This window comes from Magnolia sinica, chromosome 11, assembly GCF_029962835.1.
Source record: "Magnolia sinica isolate HGM2019 chromosome 11, MsV1, whole genome shotgun sequence".
In the NCBI taxonomy this organism is placed as follows: domain Eukaryota; kingdom Viridiplantae; phylum Streptophyta; class Magnoliopsida; order Magnoliales; family Magnoliaceae; genus Magnolia; species Magnolia sinica.
Window position 1 is genome coordinate 78581691 of NC_080583.1, and position 26147 is coordinate 78607837.

The 26147-nt window shown below is 39.7% G+C and overlaps 1 protein-coding gene and 1 long non-coding RNA gene across 4 annotated transcripts; both read left to right on the forward strand.

The window, feature by feature from the left end:
• The first annotated feature begins 5607 nt into the window (after window positions 1-5607).
• Window positions 5608-13846, forward strand: LOC131219440 (uncharacterized). Of its 2 annotated transcripts, XM_058214574.1 has the most exons (4): window positions 5608-7069; window positions 11466-11509; window positions 13175-13318; window positions 13678-13846. In XM_058214574.1, exons 1-4 carry the CDS (start codon window positions 7051-7053, stop codon window positions 13717-13719), a joined length of 249 nt encoding a protein of 82 aa, XP_058070557.1. In that variant the 5' UTR covers window positions 5608-7050; the 3' UTR covers window positions 13720-13846. The 2 variants fall into 2 exon arrangements, with proteins under 2 accessions (XP_058070557.1, XP_058070556.1); XM_058214573.1 differs by lacking the exons at window positions 5608-7069; window positions 11466-11509 and adding an exon at window positions 11752-12062.
• Window positions 13847-13900: 54 nt separating this feature from the next.
• On the forward strand, window positions 13901-16185 carry LOC131218461 (uncharacterized). 2 transcript variants are annotated; one of them, XR_009157749.1, is made up of 6 exons: window positions 13901-14051; window positions 14141-14296; window positions 14380-14465; window positions 14584-14954; window positions 15039-15203; window positions 15904-16185. It is a non-coding gene; the product is annotated as an uncharacterized LOC131218461 (long non-coding RNA). The 2 variants fall into 2 exon arrangements; XR_009157747.1 differs by having other exon boundaries at window positions 14380-14954.
• The last annotated feature ends 9962 nt before the right edge of the window (window positions 16186-26147 follow it).

Sequence of the window (26147 nt, forward strand, 5' to 3'; positions counted from 1 at the left end):
ATGACTTGACTCAGCAGACTCATTCAGACTCGACTCGATCCGAACTGAGCGGGTGAGTCGATCCAAACTGAGTAGACTGTCCAATCTGAACTCAAACCAAGTCGAGTCCAGGTAACCCAATAACCTGGCTCAATTCAACCTGAAATCCAACTCGGTACTGACTTGACTCGATCCAACTCGGTCACACACACACACACAACCCAAATCAACAATTGCATATAGGTTTTGGGTTGTGATTTCAGCCTGTGGTTACCTGTTGCACCTGACCCAACTCGGTGCCGACTTGACTCGACTCGGTACCTATGACCAGGTCGGACTCAGTTCGGGCCAGACCCGGACTCCGATCGGGTCAGTCATGCTGGACTCGGTGCCAATTTTGGGTTAGGTCTATTTTAAAATCGGATCGAATCGGGTTAGCCCTAACTCGGTCAGACTTAACTCGATGCCAGTCACAGCCAAACAAGGTGTAATGTACCTCATGTGCGGGGTGGGTTTCCACTATTTTGGTTTGAGCATGAAAAAAAATCCATGAAAATCTTTTCACAATTGATCTGTGGGATCCACACACAACTTCACCCGACCTGGTCGTATGTACTGACTCGACCCGACTTAGTACCTGTGACCAGGTCAGACTCGGTCCAGATTAGTCTAGGCCAAACCCAGACTCCGATCGGGTCAAGCACGCTGGACTCGGTGTCGAGTTTGGGTCATGTCTATTTCAAAATCGGATCGAACCCGGTCTGCCTCGACTCGATGCCCAACTCTAGTCACGGCCAAACAAGGTGTAATGTACCTCACGTGCAGGGTGGGTTTCCACTGATTTGATTTGAGCATGAAAAAAATCCGCGAAAATCTTTTCACAGTTGATATGTGGGATCCACACACAACTTCATTCGGAAGCAGATTGGCTGGTGTACCACACACCACCGACCTGGCTGGTGTGAGTACATGTCGCACGAAGACGAGCGCTAATGCTCCTTGATCTCTAAGTTGTACGAACAATTCAAAGGAGATCAAAGTTACATGGGCCCCACATTTAGAGAGATCATTTTAGAGCATGGGCCCAAAAATGAGTCATATCTAAAACTCAAGCGGACCACACCACAAATAGCAGTGAGGATAATGATTCTCATTATGACAATATCCGTAGTGCTCACTATAACATTCGTTTTCCATTTAATCTGTTCATAAGGTCATATAGACCCGGATGAAGAGGAAAAACAAATACTATATTGATCCAAAATTTTTGTGACCCCTAAAAGGGTTTCAACGGTAGATGTTCATTCCCCACTGCAATTTCAAGTGTGGTCCACTTGCTCTTTGGATCCATCTCATTTTTCGGCTCAAGCCTTATGGGAAGCTCATCAAATGTACATATGGTTTGGATATAACACATACCTCATGATGGAACCCACGGAACTTGGTGACGCCAACACACCAGTCAAGTTGGTGGCGTGTGGTACACCAGCCAATCTGCTTCCACTTCATCTGGTCTTGTAGGGAAGTGGATTGGATGGTGTACCACACACCACCTACTTGGCTAGTGTGTTGAGGTCACCAAGTTCTGTGGGTCCCATCACAAGGTATGTGTTATATCCAAGCCGTCCATCCATTTGGTGAGCTCATCGTAAGGCTTGAGCTGAAAAATAAGACGGATCCAAAGATTAGGTGGACCATAGTGAAAAAACAATGGAGGATTGAAGGTTTAACATTACAACCTGTTTGGGAGTCACAGAAGTTTTGAATTAATATGATATTTGTTTTTCCTCTTCATTCAGGTCTGTGTGACGTTATGAACAGATTGGATGGAAAATAAACGTTATGGTGGCCCCTATGAATGTTTTGTCGATAAGAATTATTGTCCCATTGTTACTTTTAGCGTGGTCCACTTGAGCTTTGGATATGACTCATTTTTGGGCTTATGATCTAAAACGATCTCGCCAGATGGATGAACGGTGTGGATATAATAAATACATCATTGTGGGGACCATGTAACTTTGATCTCGTTTGAACCGTTCGTACAACTTGGAGCTCAAGGAGCATCGAAGCTGGTCTTTGCAAGACACGTAACCACACTAGCTAAGTCGGTGGTGTATGGTTAATATAGGGATGGACGTGATGAGGTCGATCATCATCTTCCTCAGGGATAACTACTCCAAATCCATGACGCTTCTCTGGACTCCTCATAGAGATTCCTCAAATCCACAAGGAGAGAGAGAAAATAGAAATAAATTGATTAATGATGAAAAACTAATTTACAATCCTTTAAATAGTGATATCAAACCTACGAAGAAGTTTCATAATCAAACTCTAACTCAAACTCCCTAAAAAACGTGACTTACTATATATAGAGTTCTACTAGACTTCTTGGTTTTCAACTAAAAATAGTAAGTGTCCAATTTGGCCAAACCATGTTATTCTCCTAATTTTTCTAAGTCCTTTTCATGTTGGGCACAACTCCTAAAGCTCAAAGGATCAAGAGTTATGATCGAACTAAAACTTACTATAAATAGTAAAAACGAAATTAAAATGGAATTTCGATTGTCGATCTAATGGAATCTTGCAAATTCGGTGTGGCCAACCCAACGTAGCAAGGTTGGGTGGCTAAAGTAGCTTCTCCTACCCCAAAATCATATATGGTACGTCGAATAACTCATTTAAGTTTGCGAGATATGCCTGCTTTAGGATTTTGACGGTCCTGATCACTTTTGCCTCTGATCGGGCCTTCCTTGGTCCATCTTGGACATTAAAGTGTCCGCGACCCGCTCTACATCAGTGGTACACCAACCAATCTGCTTTCGTCATGCAATGACTATACCCTACACCAGTTCCCTTGAGATCTACGAGTGTCACATCGAACCATCTCTCGAGGTGTATTTTGTCATGCTTAACAAGGTGCAATGTACGGGTGGGTTTCCAATGATTTGATCTAAGCATGGAAAAAATCCACCAAACTATTTTCTTAATTGATACGTGGGATTCACACATAAACTTCATCAGGCCGTACAATGACTATATCCTAGAGACAGGTTCCCTTGAGATCTCCAACCAATGTCACATCGAACTGTCTATCTAGGTGTAACATCCGAAATTTTCATGCTCGAGTACAGACTCGTGCCCGAGAATTCGGGGTGTTAATAATTTGAGGTTTTGGATGCTTCAAAATATTATTTCAATTTTCTTTTCATTTGGGTCACATCAAGTTACATTTATGAAGATAATCATTCATGAGAGTAAAATCAACCGGATTCATTATCTCATTAGATTAAAATAGTTCAACAAATTATCAAATGCTCTCTCAATGGGAGCTTATTACATTATTGAGTTTGCAGCGGAAATGTAAATAAATCTAAATCATGAAAACTTTATTCAATCAGTGTAATCCTCCATTAGGAGATGGTCCTCTAGGTCTTTAATTTGTACGTCAACTGCATCATTTGTATGGTTAGAGAGGGTCAACACCCTACTCATAGTGATTGTTATCCTTTAAGATTAACAATAATTCAAGAGATTCATAAAAGTAATGTAAGGGTTCTAATACGTCAAGTACTCTACCACTACGATGGGTATCAGCATGCGCAAGCAACCAACATGAGATGCATGCCTAACAAAGTACGTGTAGTTCATCACACTTAGTGATAATCACAATATGGAAAATAATTTAAAGTTATCCGACTCGTCCCGCATCCCATACTACGGAGATTCGTCGGCATGTCCAACGTTAACGTAGATTTACGTAGACATCCCAAGGCGGCACAACACATGGATCGGATGAATTATGTGACACAATTTGTTCATGGAGTGACTGTTTGCGACATCCAATCCTGGAAGTGATGTAACACGCATTGTGAATTATTTATATCGATTTGTGCACCATTACCCAAAATCCAGAGAATTATGCGTCGACCAAGGGAGTCGCCACTTAAACCACCTTACGTCCATGATGTTTATTCAATCGCTAGAAGTGGGATTTCAAACATAGTACTTGCGTGCAAGATAGTGATGTGGTGTTTTGAATTAAGTATTTAAAATTCGCGGTGAATTCAGATACTTAAAATCATACACTACACCAAAATTGTAATTTTGGTACGGATGCATATTTGGTTCAGGAACGGCTAAACGCCGTTCTAAATTTTAAATGGCTTCAAACCATGTCAAATGTAAAACAAATGTACCTCGCCAGGGACGGTCTCTCTCTCTCTCTCTCTCTCTCTCTCTCTCTCAAACCCTCCCCTCACGAACCCTTCTTCAATGGCTTCTGAGCAATTCATGTCGGTGTTAAATCTAGACAATGATAAATACCACAGACGTCGACAACACGAGAGCTGCACAAGAGTAGCAGCAGAAGTAGAGCGAGTGAAGAGAGAAGAGAAGCGATTCTCTCGTTGTATAATTCCTAAACCAAACCCTAGATTTTTCTCAGATCGCAAAAAAAGAAGAGAATCGTAAGAAATCTCTCCCATTTTTTTCCATATGTTCCTCTCGATCTCATGAAACTTATCTGCAATTTGCTATAAATGACCGGGTTTTTAAGTGAATCTGTCTACGGTCGAGGACAGAGAATGCGTGTTTTGTTTTTGTCGATTTTGATGGTTTCTATGTGTATTTTCTCTGATTTTTCTGTTGATCGAGTAGAGAGGAGTGTTTCTTTTGCTTGCATTTGCTTTGTTTGCGTATTCTTTCAGTATTCGGATGTAGATTGAGTGGTGTTTGCTTCTTTTCCTTCGTTTTTGTATGTATTTAGGGAGTTTTTGGTTTTGATTGTTCCTTCTTGGTTAATTTCTTTGATTTTTCTTTCAATCGAGTTGGGATGGCTTTATTTTCAGCTTGCTTTTGCATATGTTCTGTTATTTTGTAAGATTGACTGTGGTTTGAGTGATTTTTGCTTTCATTTTCTTCATTTTTTAAAAGAATCAGACAGGAAATCTGAACTTTTCAGTTTTGATCGCATGTTTTGTTTGTTTCCTTTGAGTTTTTTGTTTGTTACCCAGCCGAATGTAGTTTTTTTTCTTACCCATTGAATCTGATGCATTTTCATTTCGTTCCCTAAATGCTGCATTTGGATGTACTCCAAATTTGTGGGAAAAGAGGTGTTTGGGGTCACTCAGAAGAAACACATTCGACAAGATAGAGCTTTATCTGCCTTTTCTGCTCCCAACAATGTCTCATTTGTTGCTGCTTGAATCTGCAATGCATAAGATGTTAATTTGAAATGGGGCATTGTGCCCACCTTCCTAGGGTCATCCAAACACACCCTATATTGGTTTGATTCTATAATTTATTTGCTTTTCTCATTCTGGTCATTGTTCTTTTAAATCCACCTTGAGAAATTGTGTTTTTTTTTTTAAAAAAAATTATTATTATTCTTTTTATTCTTTTTTCTTTTCATCCTGATTTAGCTTCCTCTCACTTCTTCATGTATGCATCTTTCTCTTTCATTTCGTTTTAGTTGTTTTTTCTTTTATATCTGCAGAAGAATGAGTGTTTTTTTTTTTTCCTGCAATTCGAAGGAAAACTAGCAATTTTTGCTCACATTCTTCATTTTCCTTCTATTGCCATCAATCAACTGAAAAGTAGTACTTGCTGCTTTTCTTTTTCAACCTTTTGAGTGCAGCGATTTTTTATTTTTTATTTGGCCTCTCCTAGGGTCATTCAAACACACCCTATATTAGTTTGAATCTACAGTCTATTTGCTTTTCTCATTCTGGTCATTGTTCTTCTAAATCCACCTTGAGAAATAGTGTTTTTTTTTTTTTTTTTCTTTTCTTTTCTTTTCTTTTTCTTTTCATCCTTATTTTGCTTACTCTCACTTCTTCATGCATACATCTTCTCTTTCATTTAGTTTTAGTTGATTTCCTTTCATATCAGCAGTAGAATGAGTGACTAGTTTTAATATCCCTGCTTTATTATTATTTTTTTCGGCAATTGGAAAGGAAAAGTAGCACTTGTTGCTTTATTACTTCTTTTTCAACCTTTTGAATGCAGTGACATTTTTTCCCCTTTTTTGCCTCTACATTTAATGCATTCAAATGTGAAACCTGTGAATCTTGTGCTCTTGCATTCATTATTTCTAAGATGGATCATTTATTTTCATTTAAGCCCCAATGATGCTGGTTTTTGCTGTGGCTGGTTGCTCATTTTAGTTCTTGAGGTTTTATTTATCTGTTTCCTTATTCAGATCTGATGTCTTCTACCTAACTTGCAATTCTTTCTGCATGGTGTTTTATTGGTGTCGTGCTGTACTTTTTTTTTTTTTGGATATCATATGTTTGATTCATTTATTTGTCTGATAATTGCACTGCTAAATGAATCGTCCGTAATTAGCATTTACAAGGTCTTGAAAGCAATATATTGTTGGGAGGCTTATTGGATCAATTCTCAGGAAACTGTCCTTCCAGTGACCCCCCTTGCTGACTCTGAAACAGGGGTCCGGGATTGGTAGGACAGGTGTTCCCTCATAAACCATGTTTCATATTTGATTTTTACTATATCTCCAGGGGCAACTTCTGATGATTTTTCAAGTAATATGATTGCTTCATTATTATGATTTTGGAATTTTTTGCGAGTCCTTATAAATCCCGATGATCTTGTTATACATCCACTGCGGTATCATCCTTATAAGACAAGCTGAAGCCTTTCTTCAAGCAAACCCAATACCTGAGGCCATAAGTTGTAACATTTTACTTCCTAAGTTTTTTTTTTTTTTTTTTTTTTTGGTACCATGTGTTATGTTATTCAAATTTGGTACCATTTGAAATTTTAGAGGGGCTTGTCGACTTGCTCCCCATCAATGGTTCACTCCTTGCAGCACCTTTCATATGCATGTTGCCTAATTTTACATGCTTCTTTGGCAAATGCTCACCATCCACTTCATTTTGATGTTTGGTCGAATCTTTCCTTCTTTGTTTCTTTGGTGGATCTTTAGGAGAGGAGACATGTTCATTTCTAGCAATCACAAAAAGATCATACTTAAGACAATTAATAAAAAGTCATTTCTCATCTTTTGCCTGCAGAACTAATGGCGAAGGAAAGACATCATTTTTAAGTTGAATGATGAAGGTTGAAAAAGGTGAGCATGGAACTAGAAATTTTAAAATAACTATCAAACAAGTGCTTGGAGTACCATGGCTCAAACCATCACACTGTAGATAGGATATGGATTGCAGATACAATGTTATGTCATAACTTTACACAGTTCAATGGATAACATTTAATTGTTATTACATTTAAGAATGCAACCATAGAATTTGGCAGTTACCTAAACATTGATAACCTGCTGTGTGCTGAAATTATTTGCTGTTCGATTTATTATTTGCGTATTTATTTATTCATTCTCTCCATCGTCCTCCTCCTCCTCCTCCTCCTCCTCATCATCATCATCATCATCATCATCATCATCATATATATATATATCCTTTTGAATTCTTGAGTTTCAGAAATATGATTTTATTTTTCTCTTTTTTAAATTCTTGAATTTTGTAAATATGGTTTTCTTTATTCTTCTATTTTCTGATCTGTGCAAAATCTAGCCAATTGTTATTCTAGAGGAATTCTGGAGCTTTCGGATTAAGCAATTTGCTTGAGACAGAAAACTTGACATTCAGGGCCTACCTTTTGGTGTTATGAACTATTCATCTGGTGGGACTTGTGTGGATGAGAGATGCCAAACAGCTACTCCCTAACCAGATTGTCCCAACTGTCCACTCAGTTCTCTTTTATAAATCTGCCACTACTAATGGGATGGCTAGGATCATCCGATATGGGAGATATTAGGGTCTGGCCCATCCCATGATGGAGACCAACGGATGAACAACTTGGATTATGGAGCCATGGCCAGAGTTGTACCATTGTTGGGTCCAGAAACAAATGTCGGTTCTTTTGATCAAGCATCATGTAATGCCTTGTAATTCCATATCTGGGTTTTATAGGATCTAATTCACTTGAATTTGTAAAAGAATGATGATCGGGTGTGAAAACTATATGCCATTATTCTGCTTATGGTGGATCAGCCACCATCAATTCCCAAAAGAAGATTGCATTTCTACCGTGATTAGTTTTTCCTTTGGAAAAGCCAAAATCATTCTTTAAGGAAGAGAAGGGTTGGTGGGGGTACTTCAAAGAACTCAATTCCACTGTACTGAACCACTGACATTACAGTTGAATATGCTGGTGGGATGACTTCGCCTTCAACTTGCCATGAGTTTGTGAGTTGCAGCAGAAAACAAAACCCAAATGATCATATTATCAGTTTTCCCCATTTCCAATTTCCACCATGAAATTACAAAACTCCAGACATTTCAAGTACTAAAAACCCTGGGTTTTTTTTTTTTTTCTTTTCTTTTCTTTCTAGAAACCATGGTTAGATGGTTAGAAAACTAAGAGACTGTTCAGTTGGATTTTTTTTTTTCTCAGGTTAGTCAAAAGGTGACTGGAGTGGCTTCTGTAGATTATGACCAGATATAACAAAATAATTTATCCTGTATTTAGGATTTTCTTTTTTTTAACTTGATTTGTGATGTTGGAGGTGTTTAGGATTTGGTTTTTACCTGATTTGTGTGTGTTTCATTGGCGGCTGGCGGTGGGCCAAGATCTATGGTTGGATGACCATTTGATCTTGAATACTAGCCTAAAAATAAGATGAGTATTTTTCGAATCAAATCTTGACTGACTTCATTAAAAACTTATAAATTTTTTCTGTATGCATAAATCTTGACTGACTACAAATTTCGCAATATCCATGGTGAAAATTAAAATGGATCAGATCCTTTTTGTATTGCATTTTCCGGTGAAAATAGTTCATTCAAACTATATGATGGGGACATCATGCGCACACGCACGCCCCCCCTACGCACGTATGCAAGGAGGAGGGCCCTACCATCGATCTGGATCGATGACGGCGTCCAAGGGGGACCCCCTAGCTAGAGGACTGTGTTCTGGTTTCTTGGAGTGGACCCGATCATTATATAAATCCCACCATGGGATCTCATGATCGTGACCCACTATTCAAGATGATCTAGTACTTTGAGTTTTGGTTATTATTGTTGTTAGGAACGTCATGGACGGTTTAGATTGCTTTGATTAGTTATCATTTGTGATTACTTCATCTCTAAGTCATAGGATGTGCACATGGTGCGGCTTTTTGGGGTATAGGTCTTCTTATAAATAGGCGCCCCTTGTAGGTTTTTTTTTTTTCTCCTCATTGGTGATTTGAATAAAATTTCTGCGTTATCCTACTTTTCTTTGAGTTGTGAAAACCTAATTGGGTGTGAAACCCTCCCTTCTTCGAAGGGCTACTACCGTGGTGCGAAGCCATACCCATCCCAAACCGCTCTCATCTCCTACCATCCATATTCACTTTTTCCTACAGTCATCTAACCTTCAAATCCACTGTTATTTTGCTGCCAACCCTCCTCTATAGCAGATTTCTAGAATTTGGCCCTACAGGATGGCTGAAACTTCGGCAGAGCACCACGCATGGACTGGACGTCGGATCGGGCTGAAATTTGGTGGGTGTGTGGCCCAACCCTGGCCGACCAGACCCAAGGTGACATTTTTGGAGTTCGTGGGCCCCACACACATGCAGACAACCATCAACGCACGTGCATCAGGCCCTGCATGTTGTCCACATGTGCGAACTGGTTACATGTCTTCTCTCTCCTCTCTTTCACTCCTCTCTCACTTGATTTCCCTAACCCTAACCCTAGATTGTCCTAAATCCCCAATTTCTATTTATTTTTCTTCAACCCGAGGGTTTCCTGAATTGAACCTGTGAATCCCTTGGATTGGGAAAATATTTCTGTGTATGTGTGAATGAATTTACTCTCCTTTGAGTATTGTTTGGTCTATAATTTTAATTGTCCAGCCCTAGCATGTGTAGGCCTGGACCCGCATAGACTTGTCGAGTGCTTGATGTTATATCGGATGTGGAATTTTGTGTGATTGTTTCTGAACTAGTGTGATCTAAAGCTTAGAATCTCGCATATCATATTTAAATTTTCATGTCCTGCATCACTATATCCTCCAATTAGACACCGTTGATCCTCCCAATCCATGGTATAATTCCTAAGGCGTTAGAAGTTCAAATGACATTCAAGCTCTTATTTTCTTTTATTTACTTTTCTGAAATCCATGACATTTTCTTAAAGCTAAAGATTTCAGTTACGCATATTGGTAGGTCAAATGAGATGGCTGATATGTTGGCCAGAGCAGGCCATGGATCACCCATTTGTATTTGGGTTTGTTCCCCTTATTTTGATGTTTGCTCTTTATCATCAACAAAATTATGTTATGTTATGTTATGTTGGCCAGAGCTGGGCTGCTCTGTTATGTTGCTGCAGTTCGTCTCAGATTAGCCGCAAATGTGGATTATTCGAGACAGACTTTTTGACACCCTGGCTGCTTGACTTCTGTGCTTTCTGTATAATTGCATGTTATCATAGGTTTGCTGGCTCATACACACTTCCCTTCACACGTTGCATGCATCCTGACCTTGCAAGTGTAGGAAACATCCAGGGTTCTTGAGGTGCTTACCCCTACGAAGAGATGATCGGCCACAAATATATGTTGAATGTGAATCATTGACAACTCCTTTTAAATAATACATTCTTTTTGTAGGGCTGGACACAAACCAAGTCAGGAAAGCTTGATTAAATTGTATTGAAGAAGCTCAGCTGGGATTGGTTTGAATAGCAGTTCAAACCAAACTAATTCTTGGAGTCAAGATTATTTAAAAGAATTAAACCAAGACAGCTTGGCTGAGCTCGAAGCTCAGCATGATTCAGCTTGATTTGATTCGGGGTCATAGATTGTATGCCCACTGTTTCTGCAGTGTAACCCATTTAAGCCTTTGATATATCACATTTTTTTGTCTTAGTTCATACAATGGTATGGAAAAATGGATGGACGGTTTGGATCTGATACATACGTCATGATGAGGTCCATGAAAGTTCCACATGTCAACACTTGCGCATGGGCTGCATGATGGGGAGCAGATTAGGTGAGACCCAGGCTCACCCTAGACGTACGGTGCATCCCTACCGTGGGGCCCACCTTGATGTATGTATTCTGTATCCATCCATTTTTTCAGAAAATCATTGTGGTATTTTATAGTTATTTGCTACGAAATCACCTGGAAGAAAGAATCTTATAATTTTAGTGCAGAAACTTGTGCCAAGTATTCCTTACATATATCTTTCTCCATGGTGCTCCTACTTTGAAATTAGTAGTGAGACTAATTTTACAATGCAAATGCTATTTGTAGTTCTAATGTTTGCGGGCATGTCAGCAAAACCAAGGATTATATTGAGGATGCTTATTGGAATCCATTCTCAGCACCCAATTCTCTGTATGAAGTATGCTTTTCTAGGACCAAGGCTTCATGACACCCACAACCAATCAGCTAAAGTTCATTATTTTTTTAACATATGCTGCATCTATTGTTGATGAAAAATGATCTTCCTTGCTAGATCGAGAAAGGCCATTGCAACTTGCAAGAGCTTCAAGAAAAAAGGTATGTGCTTTGGTCTCACATCAATACTACCATTTCATTCAGCTATTTGTTTTTTTATTGGCATCAATGCTGCCATTTCATTCACTTATTGCTTAGAGCTTCTTCTTCTTCTTCTTCTTCTTCTTCTTCTTTTTTATTTTTTTATTTTTTTATTTTTTATTTTTATGTCAAGTTGATTTCTGGCATGGTTAACCCATATTTAAAAATCAAAATCAACAGGGAATTCTACTGGGTAGATTCAATAGAATTCAATATAAAAAAAAATTAAAAATAGGACAAGTTGGATTTTTTATTTATTTATAGTAATTGCATAAATGCACTGATTTTGTTAATCCCAATTCTCAAATCTCAGTTGTATTAATTAACTCAGTTGTGGAGGATCTCTTACAGGTTAGGATGCAACTAAAGGTTATTCAGGTGGACCCAACTATGTATGTTATTCAGTAATCTGGCTGTCTGTCCAAACATTATTCAGTACTTTGTATTTGTAGGTAGGCAAGGTTGGTGCACCCGGATAAAAATCCTGGAGATCCAAAGGCAGCTCACAATTCAGGTAATAGTCTGTTGGGCCTGATTGAGACTAGATGTTGCTTTCTTTTGTTTTTTGTTCATTGACTTTCACATAACAGGCCTGTGCTCTATTTCCAGTTGGGCATGTCCTCTTGCATTTTCTTTTTGGCAATATTACAATTCTCTATTGTATTATTTTCAGATTACCCTTTTTGGGTTGGTTGATAAATTGAAGTTCTTCTGAACTAGTTGATTTGAAAATTTCAGGCTGTAATATCTGTGTTATGATCTGTTACAAACACACATTTTCCTATCAGGTTTTTGCGGCTTCTCATTGAAAAACTGTGCCTACATGCCTATTACTTGGTAGATTTTGATAAATTGAAGTCTACATTCTGTAAAGTAGACTTCTTTTTATTTATTTATTTATTTTTGGTGGGGTGCATGTAGTTCAAGTGGTCAGGATTGATCCTAGGGTGATTTGGATTGGAAGTTTTGGACAGCTTTTGAATACCCATTTGGGGGCTGGAATTCAATTCTCCAAAAATTGCATTTTCTTGGATCTTGATTGGTTCAAAAACAGTTTTCTTTTAACAGGATACGGTGCTCTTAATTTGGGTTCTTTTTACAGTTTTTTCCCTAATGATTTCGGTTAATTAGACCATGGTAAGCTCTCTGAAGTACCTGATACGTGTGAATTCGCAGCGGAAATAAGATAGATAACTCCTACAAAACCAAAATACAACAGATAGTTGATATGCTAAACAACTAAATTTTTTAATAAGAACAGGAGATAATCGATGAGGGATGCTTTTGCCTTCAAGTTGCAAACAATCAGAAATTGTAAACTGGACAGCACTGAGCAGTTTAGCTGTGTCATTCACTTACCTTTGAGTTTCAGGGAAGATGAAAAAGAGACAGGTGGAATGGTAAGTAAATGAACAGACTTAAGTTATTTGGTTCAGCTCCTATCTGAAAATAGCTTATGTATAGTAAGTACATTATAAATTTTATTTTGGATAAAGATATTTTCTGTTTTTGGGTTTCTTGGTTGTTTGGATTCTGTAGTATAGCTGGAACGTCGGTTGAGTTGTGAATGAACTGGAGGAAAGGGCTTTTCATTGGATCTTTTGATTAATATTTGGGTTCTGACAGGGGTGTCAGATCCCCCAGTGTCGGTCACTGCCAAACCAATCGATTCATCTGTTCCAAGAAGCTCCCGATCCCTTCCGAAGGCTCCATCTTCTCAAACCACTTCTAGAGCATCAGATTCTGCAATTCCTGTTACACCATCGAAAGGTAGTGCTTCTTCTTCGTCTCATCATCATCACCAACTATTATTACTATTACTGCTGCTGCTGCTGCTGCTGCTGCTGTTGCTACTACTGTTGTTTTTTGGTTTTACTAGCGTGGCTCAGTTTGTTTTTGAAATGTGGATCAGTAATGGTTTATGTGTGAAACTTTTCTTCATATCACAATTGATATTCCTTTGTATTCTAGCTGCAGGAAACAGTCTGTTCTTGCTTTTGTCAATTGTCCACCTTTTAGTTCATGCACTATCATAATTTTTTTATTTTTTTAAATTTTTAAATTTTTATTTTTTTATTATTTTATTTTATAGGTTACACTGATTTTTCTCTACCCTGGTCTTGCCACAGGAGATGCGCCTAGAGCATTTCCTCTTCAGTTTGGGACCATAAGTCCAGGGTTCATGAATGGGATGCAGCTATTTATTGATCATATCTATTTGTGCATCAGACAGTCATTTATGATTGCTTATTGTTCTATGAGGTTCTTGCCTTTTAATTCAATTAGTTGGAAAAATGCTGTGTGGTTGTAGATTCCTGCTGGGACTAGCTCGGGGCAGATGCCATGGAGCCCTGAGTTTTGATCTAGGTCAAGGCGTCCACAAATCAGGTCGCCAATCAGCAGATGCTTGTTACTGATGAATGTTTTGTTTTTCCTTCATGGATAGGCCGAACCGGACACTGACGAGGTTTTTGCTCAAGTGACTTTACTTCCTGAAGAAAAGGTCTGTTGCTCTTTTTTCTTGTTTTGTGAGGCTTCAATTTTCTGGATCTAAATGCAGATGAACTTTATGAATTTGGTGGTTTGTGGCAGCAAGATGAGACTACTTTCGAGAAGGAGCCAACTCCTGCTCCACCCCAGCGCCCTCTTGTGCATTCTTTCTGTAAGACGCTGACTGCTTCTGATACAAGCACCCATGGTGGATTTTCCGTATTGAGACAGCATGCTGACAAGTGCCTCCCACCCTTGGTCAGGGTTCTTCCTTTCCTGCTGTTCTTCACAGCAGTGGCTTAAAAGTTTACCTTATTTTGCCATTTGTTTCTGTTTATCAGGACATGGGCCGTCAACCGCCTACTCAGGAGTTGGCAGCCAAGGATTTTGCACGGGACGGAGTGGTGTTTCCGCCACATTTTTCGCGGTAATCACTGGTTCATCAACAGTGCATGCTATTTCAAATTTCAAGCTAATAATCATGGGATAAAAAAGCTGAATCATTCTCCAAAGTTTTGAATTGTTTCCCTCTTTCAAATTTCAAGGTTGAATGTGCTGATATTTTATCAGATCGGAGTCGGGATTCTTTAAATTCGCTGAGTTCTGTGAGTGTGGGCTGAAATAGAATTGGCACATCTTTGGGGAGTAAAATGAACAGTGCATGCTCAATGTGCTGTTCTTCATTATTAGTTTTAAGTTGCTATGAATGGCTTTACTAATTATAAGCACAATGTTTTAGCTTTGGTTTTATTTGAAGTTATTATATTTTTTGTTGTAGGTCAATGATAATAATGTTGTTGATGATTTATATTGCTATGAATGCCAGGTCAACCACGGAGCACCTGCTTCAAAGCGGCTGGGGTGTCTTTGTAACTTCCAAACGGCTCGTTGCAGGGGATGCATTTTTTTTTCTCGGGTTTGATATCTTGATTAACACTTTGCAATTTTGAGGCTTTTAATTGCTTTTGTGTTGGATTACCAACTGATTTGCAACTTGCAGAGGTGAAAATGGCGAATTTCATGTTGGAGTGAGGCGTGCTATGAGACAGCAAACTAATGTTCCGTCCTCGGTCATATCCAGTCACAGCATTCACCTTGATGTCCTTGCTACATCATGGCATGCTGTTTCATCAGAAACCATGTTTACTGTCTATTACAAACCCAGGTGCGTTGTCGGTGCTTTATTGCATCTTATGGGCATTTGCTACAATTGTCAGTTATATCTGGAGATGAATGAATTAATTCAATGCGATCATATAATTGGACAGATTTGTATGTCTTGGATCTCCGGTATTTGCTGTATCCAATGCTGAATATTTGTAGACCTATCCAATGTGATCAAAATGGTAGTCCTATCCATTTTGCACAATACAAATGCAAACAGAATGTAATCAAATTCCTTTCAAGTGGGATATCCATTGCTTGACAAATTAGCGGGACTGTCCAAATCATCTGACCATGAAGCCAAATATCCATGGTCAGATGACCAGCACCAGTTATCTATTTTAATGCGTGGAATTGGATTTGGAGATGATTTCTGTAGATGGCTTAAGACTTTGAAATTTGTTTGGAGAAGTCTCCTAGTTCTCATTATTATGATCACTAGTTGTACAGGATATCCTAGTTCTCATTATTATGATCACCAGTTCTTGTACAACCTTTTAGCCTAACATCTCATTTAGAGGCCTCCAGTATATATATATATATAATGTTTGTTTTTTTCTGTATATTGAAATTTTATGGTTTTCTAGTATTTTAGTTAATTTCTTTGATACTTACCCAAAATTTTAAGTATCATTGTATGGTCCTTTATCTTTAAGGTAGTTGTTAAGATGTCTTTCTTGACTTTCAAATTGCATTTGCAGGTTATAGCATTTTTGTACAGTACTGCCATGCGAGGTATTGATTTAGGATTAAGAACTGCACCTATAGTTGCACCTGTAAATGTGTTGTACAACTGGTGGCATGAGTTCAAAAAGTGGAGACCTGGGGAATTAAAGCGTCTCCAAATCTTTATGCTAGAAGATGTTCCTAGGTTTGAATCTGCTTCATACTCCTCATCAGAAAGCCACTTCCCATTTTGCTGACAGTGATTGTTTGTATGTGGTGACTTGTGACCTCCAATTTTCTCATAGGTTTTTTTGTTTCAGTATGCTGCAAATTCATTTCCTGATTAACACAAAATTTTCAACACCTACTGATGTAGCAACTGATGATATGCAGACACATATAACATTGAAACAGCATACCACTTAATTCCACAAGTTGTAGCTATTGCTATTTTCAAATTTTAAGCACTATATACATTGAAAAACTAACATTGAATCATGAGGAAATGGAAAACTACAAACTTCATCAATTACTTTGCTCTAATTTCTAAAATTGTAGAATGTGCTGCTACTATTTTAGTGGCTTTTGTTCGAAGTTGCATGGTTTAAAATGGTTCCAAAATAAGAAAAAATACCGTTCCCAAAAATTCAAAATGGGACTGGAAATTGAAATTTTGTGACGGTTTCAGGAACGGTTGAGAACCGTTCCTAATTTTTTGTGACCCCCAATTAGGAACGGTTTTTAACCGTTCCTAAAGAGGGATTTTGCTACTATCTCCTAAGACGGGTGTAATCATTTCAGTTTAAAATTGTAAAGTTATAGGAAAATAATCGTCGCTTAAATTCATAAAAATCATGCATAATTAACATTATGCCTCGACCATAGTTTTTAAAGGTTAAATAATTGATGGTGATAAATTAAATATTTATAGGGAGGATTTATAGTAACCTAAAAGCATGTAAAGGAACAAAATAAATTAAATCATCTTAGATTGATGTAAGCTTGAAGGAATCTCTCACCTTAATGTCGTTTCTTTCTTGAGCATAGGGATGCATTGGAGGATTGAATCCTTAATCTAATATTTACAATTTTTGGATAGTTAAATTTGGTTCGAGCTAACTGGTTTTTAACTTGATCTTAAATCAAGATTATTGGAGAAAGAGGGAGAGAAAGAAGTATCGGAGGGGGGGAGACTACGTCATGGGCCTACCTTGGATCTCAACTTGCCACTCGGCGAGTCGCTAACTCGAGCAGCAGCTGGCCTCTTGGCTGCCTTCTCTACCTCTTGTTGCTGCCGAAAGTTGACAAGATTTCTCTCTTTCTTTCGCTCTCTCTATTTCCCTTATCTCGTTTCTTCCTCTCTCTCTCTTTCCTTCTCTATGGTGTGCTGCCCAGCGTTGGGCGTGATGGATTTATACCAACCTGGAACCTCCAGAACGTTCCTGCGTATGTTGTACGCGGAGCATTTCCTTGCGCGAACAGGTTGCGCAGACTTCGTGCGGGGAATCCGTTTGAATTGTGCTTTGTCTTCTCCCTTGCTTTCTTTTTGGTTGAAGTTGGGTCGGTTTTGGATGGGTCTCAGGGGACTACAGTGATGTTTATTTGTCATCCAATTACCTATTCATGAGATCACACAGACATGGATGAATGGAAAACACAAATATCAGCTTGTGGATATGCTTCATTTTTTAGTTCAATTCCTAAAATGATCTCGCCAAATGGATGAATGGCATAGCTATAATAAATATATCATTGTGGAGCTTTGCAACTTCATCTCCTTTGAACCATTCGTACTAGGAGCTCTAGCAGTGTCAGCGGTCTTATTGGCACATACCCACACCAGCACGGTCAGTGGGGTGTGGTAAACTAGCCAATCCCTAGACAGGGATTTAGATTTATTTATTTATTACCTTAGGGCCTATCGTGGTGGATGGAATCTAAACAGAATGAATTTTACATATAAAGCATGGTGGACCCCACTTACTTGGTTATATCATGATCTATCTACACTAGGTGTTGCAGATTATTGCACCCCACACTAGCCTATCATGCCCAACGAATGACTCTGACCTGCGCAGATACTTTTGTACTAAAATCTATCTAATGAATGGCCAAGATCCAGCATGGCTGACACTATGCTATTTTGAGGGTCATCTTTCAAATTTCAAATTGTAAATTACTAGTACGCATTAAATTCCCTTTGTGTTGCTCTAATGTATTGGCCCGTCAAAGGCCTCCCAGAAAAAATTATGGGAAACTTCCTACACCGAGCTTGTACATGCAAAACTCATGTAGCGCATTGATATGATATCCATGGCTATGGATGGACGATGCCCAAAAAATATTTCAAATTGAATTATCCAACCATTGAAACTTTACCTTTTTCAAAATATTCTATTAAATCTTTGCCTTTTTCCATGTTCTGTTTGATTTATCCAGCACATTGATATGATATCCATGGCTATGGATGTTCGATGCCCAAAAAATATCTCAAATTGAAATATCCCACCATTGAATCTTTAGCCTTTTTCGAATTATCCTATTAAATCTTTAGCCTTTTTCCATGTTCTGTTTGATTTATCCAGCGCATTGACGTGATATCCATGGCTATGTATGGACGATGCCCCAAAATTATCTCAAATTGAAATATCCTACCATTGAATCTTTAGCTTTTTCGAAATATCCTATTAAATCTTTAGACTTTTTCCATTGAACATGGATTGTGGTTCCATATGTTCCTAATCACGTATTTCTCAACTAGGATAGATAAGAGTAGAGCAAATTGAAGGATATTTTTGGCACCTCGTATCATGAATGGCACAGGGAAACGGATTGACACACCATCAGTAAAATACCGCTTGTTGCGTAAAATCTTGCTTGGTCCTATCTACTCGTACCATCTGACAATGTATTTAATGTAGCAGTGCTGAAAATGTCAGTGATAATGTGATAAATCATGAGTAAAGTTAGATTTTTCGGTAGTGGATTGGCCGGTGTACCACACACCACCAATGTGGATGGTGTGTTGTAGTCACCAAGTTCTGTGGGTCCCATCATGAGGTATGAGTTATATCCTAACTGTCACTCCACTTGGTGAGCTAGTCATGATGCTTGGGCCCAAAAATAACACAGATCCAAAAATCAAGTGGCACACTGTAAAAATCAGTGGAGGATTGAATGCCTGCCATTGAAACCATTTTGGGGGTTAAAGGAATTTTGGATTATAATGATACTTTTTTGTCTTCATCCATATCTGTGTGACCTTATGAACAGATTGGATGGAAAGTTAACCTTATGGTGGGCCTTGTGAATGTTTTAACGGTGAGAATCATTGTCTCCACTGCTATTTGTGGTGTGGTCCACTTGAGCCTTAGAAATTACTCATTTTTGGCATCAAGTTCTAAAATGATCTTGCCAAATGAATGAACGGTGAAGATATTATAAATACATCATTGTGAGGCCATGTAACTTTGATCTCCTTTGAATGGTTTGTACAACTCGGAGCTCGAGGAGAGTCAGCAATGGCCTGTGGGGGACGCGGATTTCCTGCGAAAGCCCACCATAAGCTGAAACCTAGAGGCGCCCACCATGATACTTGTGAGAAATACACCCTATCAACCCATTTTTTGAGATCATTTAGGACTTGATGCCAAGAGTGAGCTGTATCCAAGAGTGAGCTGTATCATATATATATATATATATATTACCATCTCGAGTGAGCCAAAAACGTTAGGATTGAACATCTACAGTTGAAATTTTCGTTGGCCACATAAGTTTTGAGTCAGGTTAGTATTTGTGTTAACATTCATCTCATTATGAAGAGCGTTATAAACAGAATGGATGGCATGTAAATATCAATGTCGACCCAGGGAAGTTTTAACCATAGGATTTTCCTTGCCCCACATTTTCCTTTAATGCGGCTCACTTGAGTTTTGGATCCTTCTCAGTTTTAGTCCCAAGTACTAAAATGAGCTCATAAAATGGATGAACCACATATATTTCTTACAAACATCACAATTGGCCCCACTTAGGTTTTCACGGAAGGAACTCTCTGGAAAGGCTTTTGCAGTCCGGATTTACTGCAAAAGCCTTTTGCAATAAGTTCCCACGCAATGATGGTGGGTGAAGCGCACTGCAATGCATGTTAGAAATCCACCTTGTTCATCCAATTTTAGAGCTTAATTTAGGATGTGTGATCGAAAATTAGGTCTATCCAACACTCAAGTGGGCCACATGAAAGGAAACATTAGATATTTAGTAAGAACCATTGAAGCATTCTTATGGCCACAAAAGTTCTGTACCAAGCTATATTTTTGGTGTTTTCACTCCATCCCATTAGGAATGACACCGTAAACAACTTGGATAGCATATAAACATCAAAGTGGAGCATAGGGAGGTTTCAATTGTAGGAATTTCTTCCCTAATTTTCCATCTCATGTGACCCACTTGAGTTTGTTTCCACCTCAACGTATGAACGGAATGGATCTCCAAATTGCATTGCAGTGGCTCGCACCCACCATCCTTGCGAAGGAACTTCCTTCGAAAGCCGTTAGCAGGAAATCCGCGTGCTCGTCTTCGCATGACACGTGCCACACCAGCTAGGGTGCTGGTGTATGGTACACCAGTCAATTCGCTTCCAGATTTTTCTACTTATGTCAAGCACAAGAGCCAGATTCCCAAACCGTCCGCCCACTTTGCGAGCTCTATCCAAGTATTGAACCAAGAAATAAGATGATATAAAAATTAAGTGGACCGCACCGTAAAAAGCAATGGGGGATTGAACACTTACCATTGAAACCCTTCTGGGTGTCACAAAAATTTTGGATCACTATGATAATTGTTTTTTGTCTCTTCATCTTGGTACTATTTGTGGTGTTGTCCACTTGAGTTTTTTTTTTTTTTTTTAAAGAAAGGTGGACTCTTGTGTTGAGGGTCAAATATTGTATATTAGACCCCAGTGATTGCCTGAATTTACGAACATGCTACTGTTTAACACCCTATTTTAATTGTGTTTGTGTTGCAAGGTGTATTTACGAGCTTGGACTGAAATAGGGTGCTAAAGGCATGGATTTAACGATCTAAAGATATCAAGGCAGGGGACGGACCCCAAGAGACCAAGATCAATGAATTTACACATCAGAGATCCGAGAAAACCGAGAAACTGAAGCTTAAGTGGCCTGAAAAGTGTCCTGAATGCAAGATCTCAGGGTTTTCACAATCCGTTCAGCTCAAGACTCTATATGTGGCCTGAGGACCATAAATGAACCATACAAGTCAAATTTCAGCCATTGGATCCCTCTGGAAGCGGCCTAACGGATAGATCAGCCCATAAATCAATGATTTGGGGCCCACCTGATATTTGAAAATGCTTTAATTTTGTTCTCAACGCCTTAAATGGAGTAACACATCAAATGGACGGAGCGGATGTCTCACGAACATCACAGTGGACCCCGCATGTACAGCGCGTGTACATGGGGTACACGTGCCCGCGCTGCACTGGACAGTCAGCCCGGTCAAAGCCGGGCTGACTCGCACCTTCTTCTTCATGGAGACAGCGTCCAACGCTGTCCAACTTTTTTTTGGCTAGTGGGCCCCACACATCATCCAAATGGATGATCAGATCTGTCCATTGCGTCCATAGGGGGGAAAAAACCCTCGCCTAGGTGATCTTTTGGTCCCATGCACGTGTACGCGCGTGAATCTTCAGAAAACGCAGGTTGGACGGCAAAGAAGAAAACTACGTGGGCCACACCGAAATCAATTCAATATTTCCATTCACAGATGGTTTTTTGTCGTGAATGTAATAAACGGAGCGGATTTCTCTTTTGATAAAGATCAGGGGTCCACCAAACATCACAGCGTAGGTGTACGGCCTGTTTCTAGCGTCTGTGTAACGGACGGACTCTGTCCGTCTTGCGAAAGTTAGTGGGCCCCATACATCGCCTGTACGACTGATCCAAGCCGTCCATCTTATAGAGAGCCTCGAATACTTCAAAAGCATGCTGATACTTTTCACCCATACGTACATACGTGTGCGATGCAGAGGCCACAAGCAGACTGCCCTGCAATGTTCAAAAGTAGTTTTATTGTGATTTCTCCTCTGGGCCGCATCAACGAACATTCAAAACCATCCGTTTCTGACCAAAATTTCGTCCTAAATCTAATGGACGGGGTGGATATCTCCGAAAACACCTTTGTGGGGCCCACCGATCACGACAGCGCTGGACGTGCGAAAGGTTACGGACGTCCACAAAATCCAGTTTTCCAGGCGGTTGTGGCCCACCATCTTTGATCATATGGAAGATCTGAACTGTCCATTGTATAGGCCAACCAAAATACTTACAAGAGACGTTGATTTTACAGAAATAATGCAAGGAACGCGAGAGTCATGAAGCCCCGAACTTGGCTGTGAAAAGGCTTTCACTGCGCGTGCGATAGCTTTCCAAATCCGATTTCCACCACTCCAGCCACTCCAGCAGCTATAAAAAGAGTTCTAAAATGTGGAGAAGGGGATCCAAGCTTGGCTTGGGCTGGACGTGGAGCACAGAGACAGAAAGTGGAGTTGTTTTTATTTATTTATTTTTCTTTTTGTTTATGTTATTTTTGGAATTAGCCTAATCATGTGGCTAGGCTAAACCTCTTAGTTAGGGCTAAGAGGTGAAACTTGTAGCGTGGTTAGGATGGTTGCTTTGCTTTGATTCCTATTTATTGAATTTTCCTGGATTCTAGCTTGATTATTAAGAAATATTTTTATTTTTTAATGGTTTATTGTGACTCAAATTACAGTAGATCTGCAAAAGCTTTGAGTATGTTCTTTTCATTGTGAGATTGTGCACTTCGGAGGCCCTGTTGTCCACCATTGTCTCCTGAGCATGGTTGGGTGATGGAACCCTTCTTAACTTTTACAATTCTCTTATTATTGGCTGTGAGATTGGTAAATCGCTGTTGTTTGCCATCGTCTCCTGGGCATGGTTAGGTGACGGGATCACTTCCAAATCTTCACCAATCTTATCTATTAATGATTAGATGCATGAAAAGTTCAGAGATCTGACAAATCTCTTCTTACCAGTTGTGTTCTTGAATTAATGAAAGGTAGCTTCCCTTATCTCTACAAGTAGATACTCTGAATCCCTAGTTTCCTATCTCTAATTTCTCTTAAGTTTTAGATTAATCTCTCACCATTATTCATCACTTTATATTCGATTTAGATTTCATCTTAGGCTAGTTCTATTTCTACCTAGTTTCAGGTAACGTACAAGTATCAATCCCTTGGGATTCGACCTCGGTCTCACCAAGTTTATTACTACATCACAACCCTGCACTTGGGGAGTGAACAACTCTTGGCACTAGCATTATATTCAGATGAACGGATTATACAACCATTCGTGAAAGAAAGTTGGACTCTTGCCACTAGCATTATATTTAGATGAATGGATTATACAACCATTCGGGCAGGTCCTAGATTTGTAAAAAGATATCAGACCCCGCCTATCGTATACCCAAAGACCTAGACAAGGCTGAAGAGAAGGCAGACTGAGTGGAGTGCCCATGGGGATCAGCAGTAGCATTGGGATAGGAAGAGGAGGGCGATCATATTTGCCCACAAGAAGGCAACATTCGAAGGGCGGGAGGGGGGGCCAAGAAAGGTGGAATTAGCCCACACCCTTCCTAGTCTTGCAATGCCTGATTTGACCCACCCTTGCTTTATCTAGAACTATAAGCCCTTTAACATGCCTGGAAAGGGCAGGGGAGCTGAGGTAGAGCTTGTCTGCTATTGGCAATGTTGGCGAGGCCATCCACCACAGAATTTCCCTCCCAGAAGGTGTAGCTAGAGCTGGGCATCGGATTGAGTCAGATCGGATTCGGTCTGACTCAATTCGATCCGAAGTGTATTTGGAGTGATCTGAACCCGATTCGATCCGGGATCGAGTCCGGGACATAGGACCTGAACCGATCCGACATGCAGTTGGTCTGCCCCGAACCGAGTCCGACTCGGTCAAGGGAACCGGGTCGGATCGGATTGGATACTATTTGGTTCGACTTTTTAAACGGTGAAAATCATCATCCTCGCTACTATATTCGGTGTGTTCCATTTGAGCTTTAGATATATTCGTTTTTTTTTTCAAATGCTTTAAAATGATCACGAAAAATGGATAAACGGTATGGATATAATAAATACTTCATCGTGGGGCCCATGTGATGTTAATCTCATTTGAAATGAGCGGAAATGGATTGGCTACTCCCCCTACTACCCGCCCGGTAGCTGTGGTCGGTGCTCTGTGGGACCCAGCATGATGTTTGTTTTTAATTCACTCCATTCATCCATTTTTAAAAATCATTTTAGCACTTGACCCAAAATATGAGAGGGATATAAATCTCAGGTGGACCACACCACAGGAAAACAATAATGATTGGATATCCAAAATTAAAATCCTCCTGAGGCCTAATGTACTGTTTATTTGAAATCCAATCTGTTGATTAGGTCATAAACGTCCAGATGAATGGAAAAAATAAAGAATAGATTGATCCAAACCTTTTATGGCACCCAAAAGTTTTTTAATGGTTAACGCTCATTCAACGTTGTTTCCTATAATGTGTTCCACTTGAGATTTGGATAAACCTCAATTTTTGTCTATCACCATAAAATGATCTGGAAAAATAGATGGACGGCGTGGATGAAACACATTACATCATTTTGGGGCCCACAGACCGTCGTTCCCATTTGAGTCGATCGTACAACTCGGAGCTCGAGGTAGTACAGGAGGCAACTGCGTTGCGTGCTGTACACGGCATGTAGAGTGCCGTGCATGAAACCTGTATTGCTGCTGTGTTTATGTTAGCAACTGATCATGGGATATGTGTTATATCCAAACCATCCATCCATTTGGTGACCTCGTTTTAAGGCTTGAGACAAAAAATAAGGTAGATCTAACTATCAGTGGACCACACTGAAAAAAGCAGTGGGGATTGAACGTCTACCATTGAAAGCCTTTTTGGGGAACACCTCACAGAAGTTTTGGATCAATTTGAAATTTTTTTTGCCTCTTAATTTAGGTCTTTGTTACCTTAATGAACAGATTGGATGGAAAATAAACGTTATGGTGGGCCCTACGAATTGTTTAGCGGTGAAAATCATTATCTCCATTGCTATTTGTGGTGTGGTCCACATGATCTTTGGATATAATTCATTTTTTGGATAATGTTCTAAAATGATCTGTAAAAATAGATGAACGGTGTAGACATAATAAATACATCACTATGGGGCCCATATAACTTTGATCTCCTTTAAACCATTCGTACAACTCGGAGCTCGAGGGAGCGTCAGTGCTCGTCTTTGCTTGACTCCGCTATAACCTATAGCCTACATGGCTACATCAGCTATCCTATGCTACATAGCTGTGTATGGTAATGGTACTCCAGCAAACCTCTTCTTATCATACTAAGTAAACTCTGTTGGGGGCCACCGTGAATGCATGTGGTTTATCCACGCCGTCCATTCGATTTTCCAGATCATTTCAGTGGTTGAACCCAAAATGGATGCATATCCAAAGCTCTAAGTGGACCATACCACTGGAAAAAGTAAAATTACTGATATGAACCACCCGGATCGAGTCGGATAGGGTCGATCCGGATCCATTCGGATCGGGTCGGTCCGGATTGACCACAACCCGATTTTGATTCAAAAAAACGTCGGATCTGCATGGCCCTACCCGATCCACACTGATCCAGGCCGTCGGTTCGGTTCAGAACGGATCGGATCGGGTTGGATCCACCGGATCGGACCTGATATGCCCAGCTCTAGATTTAGCTACACAATGTAGCTAAATTAATCTAAGATTGAGGGACTGAGTGAGCTGATGGATGGTTTCTAGGTGATACCAAAGCTTCCAACGGCAGGAAAGGGAGTGGCGGGAGGCTGCTTCGAAGAGAACACGGAAGTCGGTTTTGACTATGATTGAAGATAGCCCCATATCCCTGTAGAACATGAGACCATCAACCATCGATCGGGCTTCCGCTATCATGTTAGAGACTTGGCTGTAGCTATTGTGGAAGGCAAAGATCAGATTCCCCAAGTAGAAAAACAAATTTCACATTGAGCCTTTGAAATGACTCATTTTTGGGAGAAAGTGATCTCTCCAAATGAATGAATGCTGTGGATATGATAAATACATCATTGTGGGGCCATGTAACTTTGGGTTATTTCTAAAGATTAGGTGGACCACACTACAAAAAATAGTAGGAAATTGAACGTCTACCATCGAAACCCTTTTGAGAGTCA

Excerpts from the sequence above, each read along its gene's own strand:
- LOC131219440 (XM_058214573.1), top strand. The coding sequence starts at position 11,943 with ATGTTATTCAGTAATCTGGCTGTCTGTCCAAACATTATTCAGTACTTT. Across the intron at positions 12,063-13,174 it reads AAAGGCAGCTCACAATTCAG|GGGTGTCAGATCCCCCAGTG; the intron begins GTAATAGTCTGT and ends GGGTTCTGACAG. Across the intron at positions 13,319-13,677 it reads TCCTGTTACACCATCGAAAG|GAGATGCGCCTAGAGCATTT; the intron begins GTAGTGCTTCTT and ends GTCTTGCCACAG.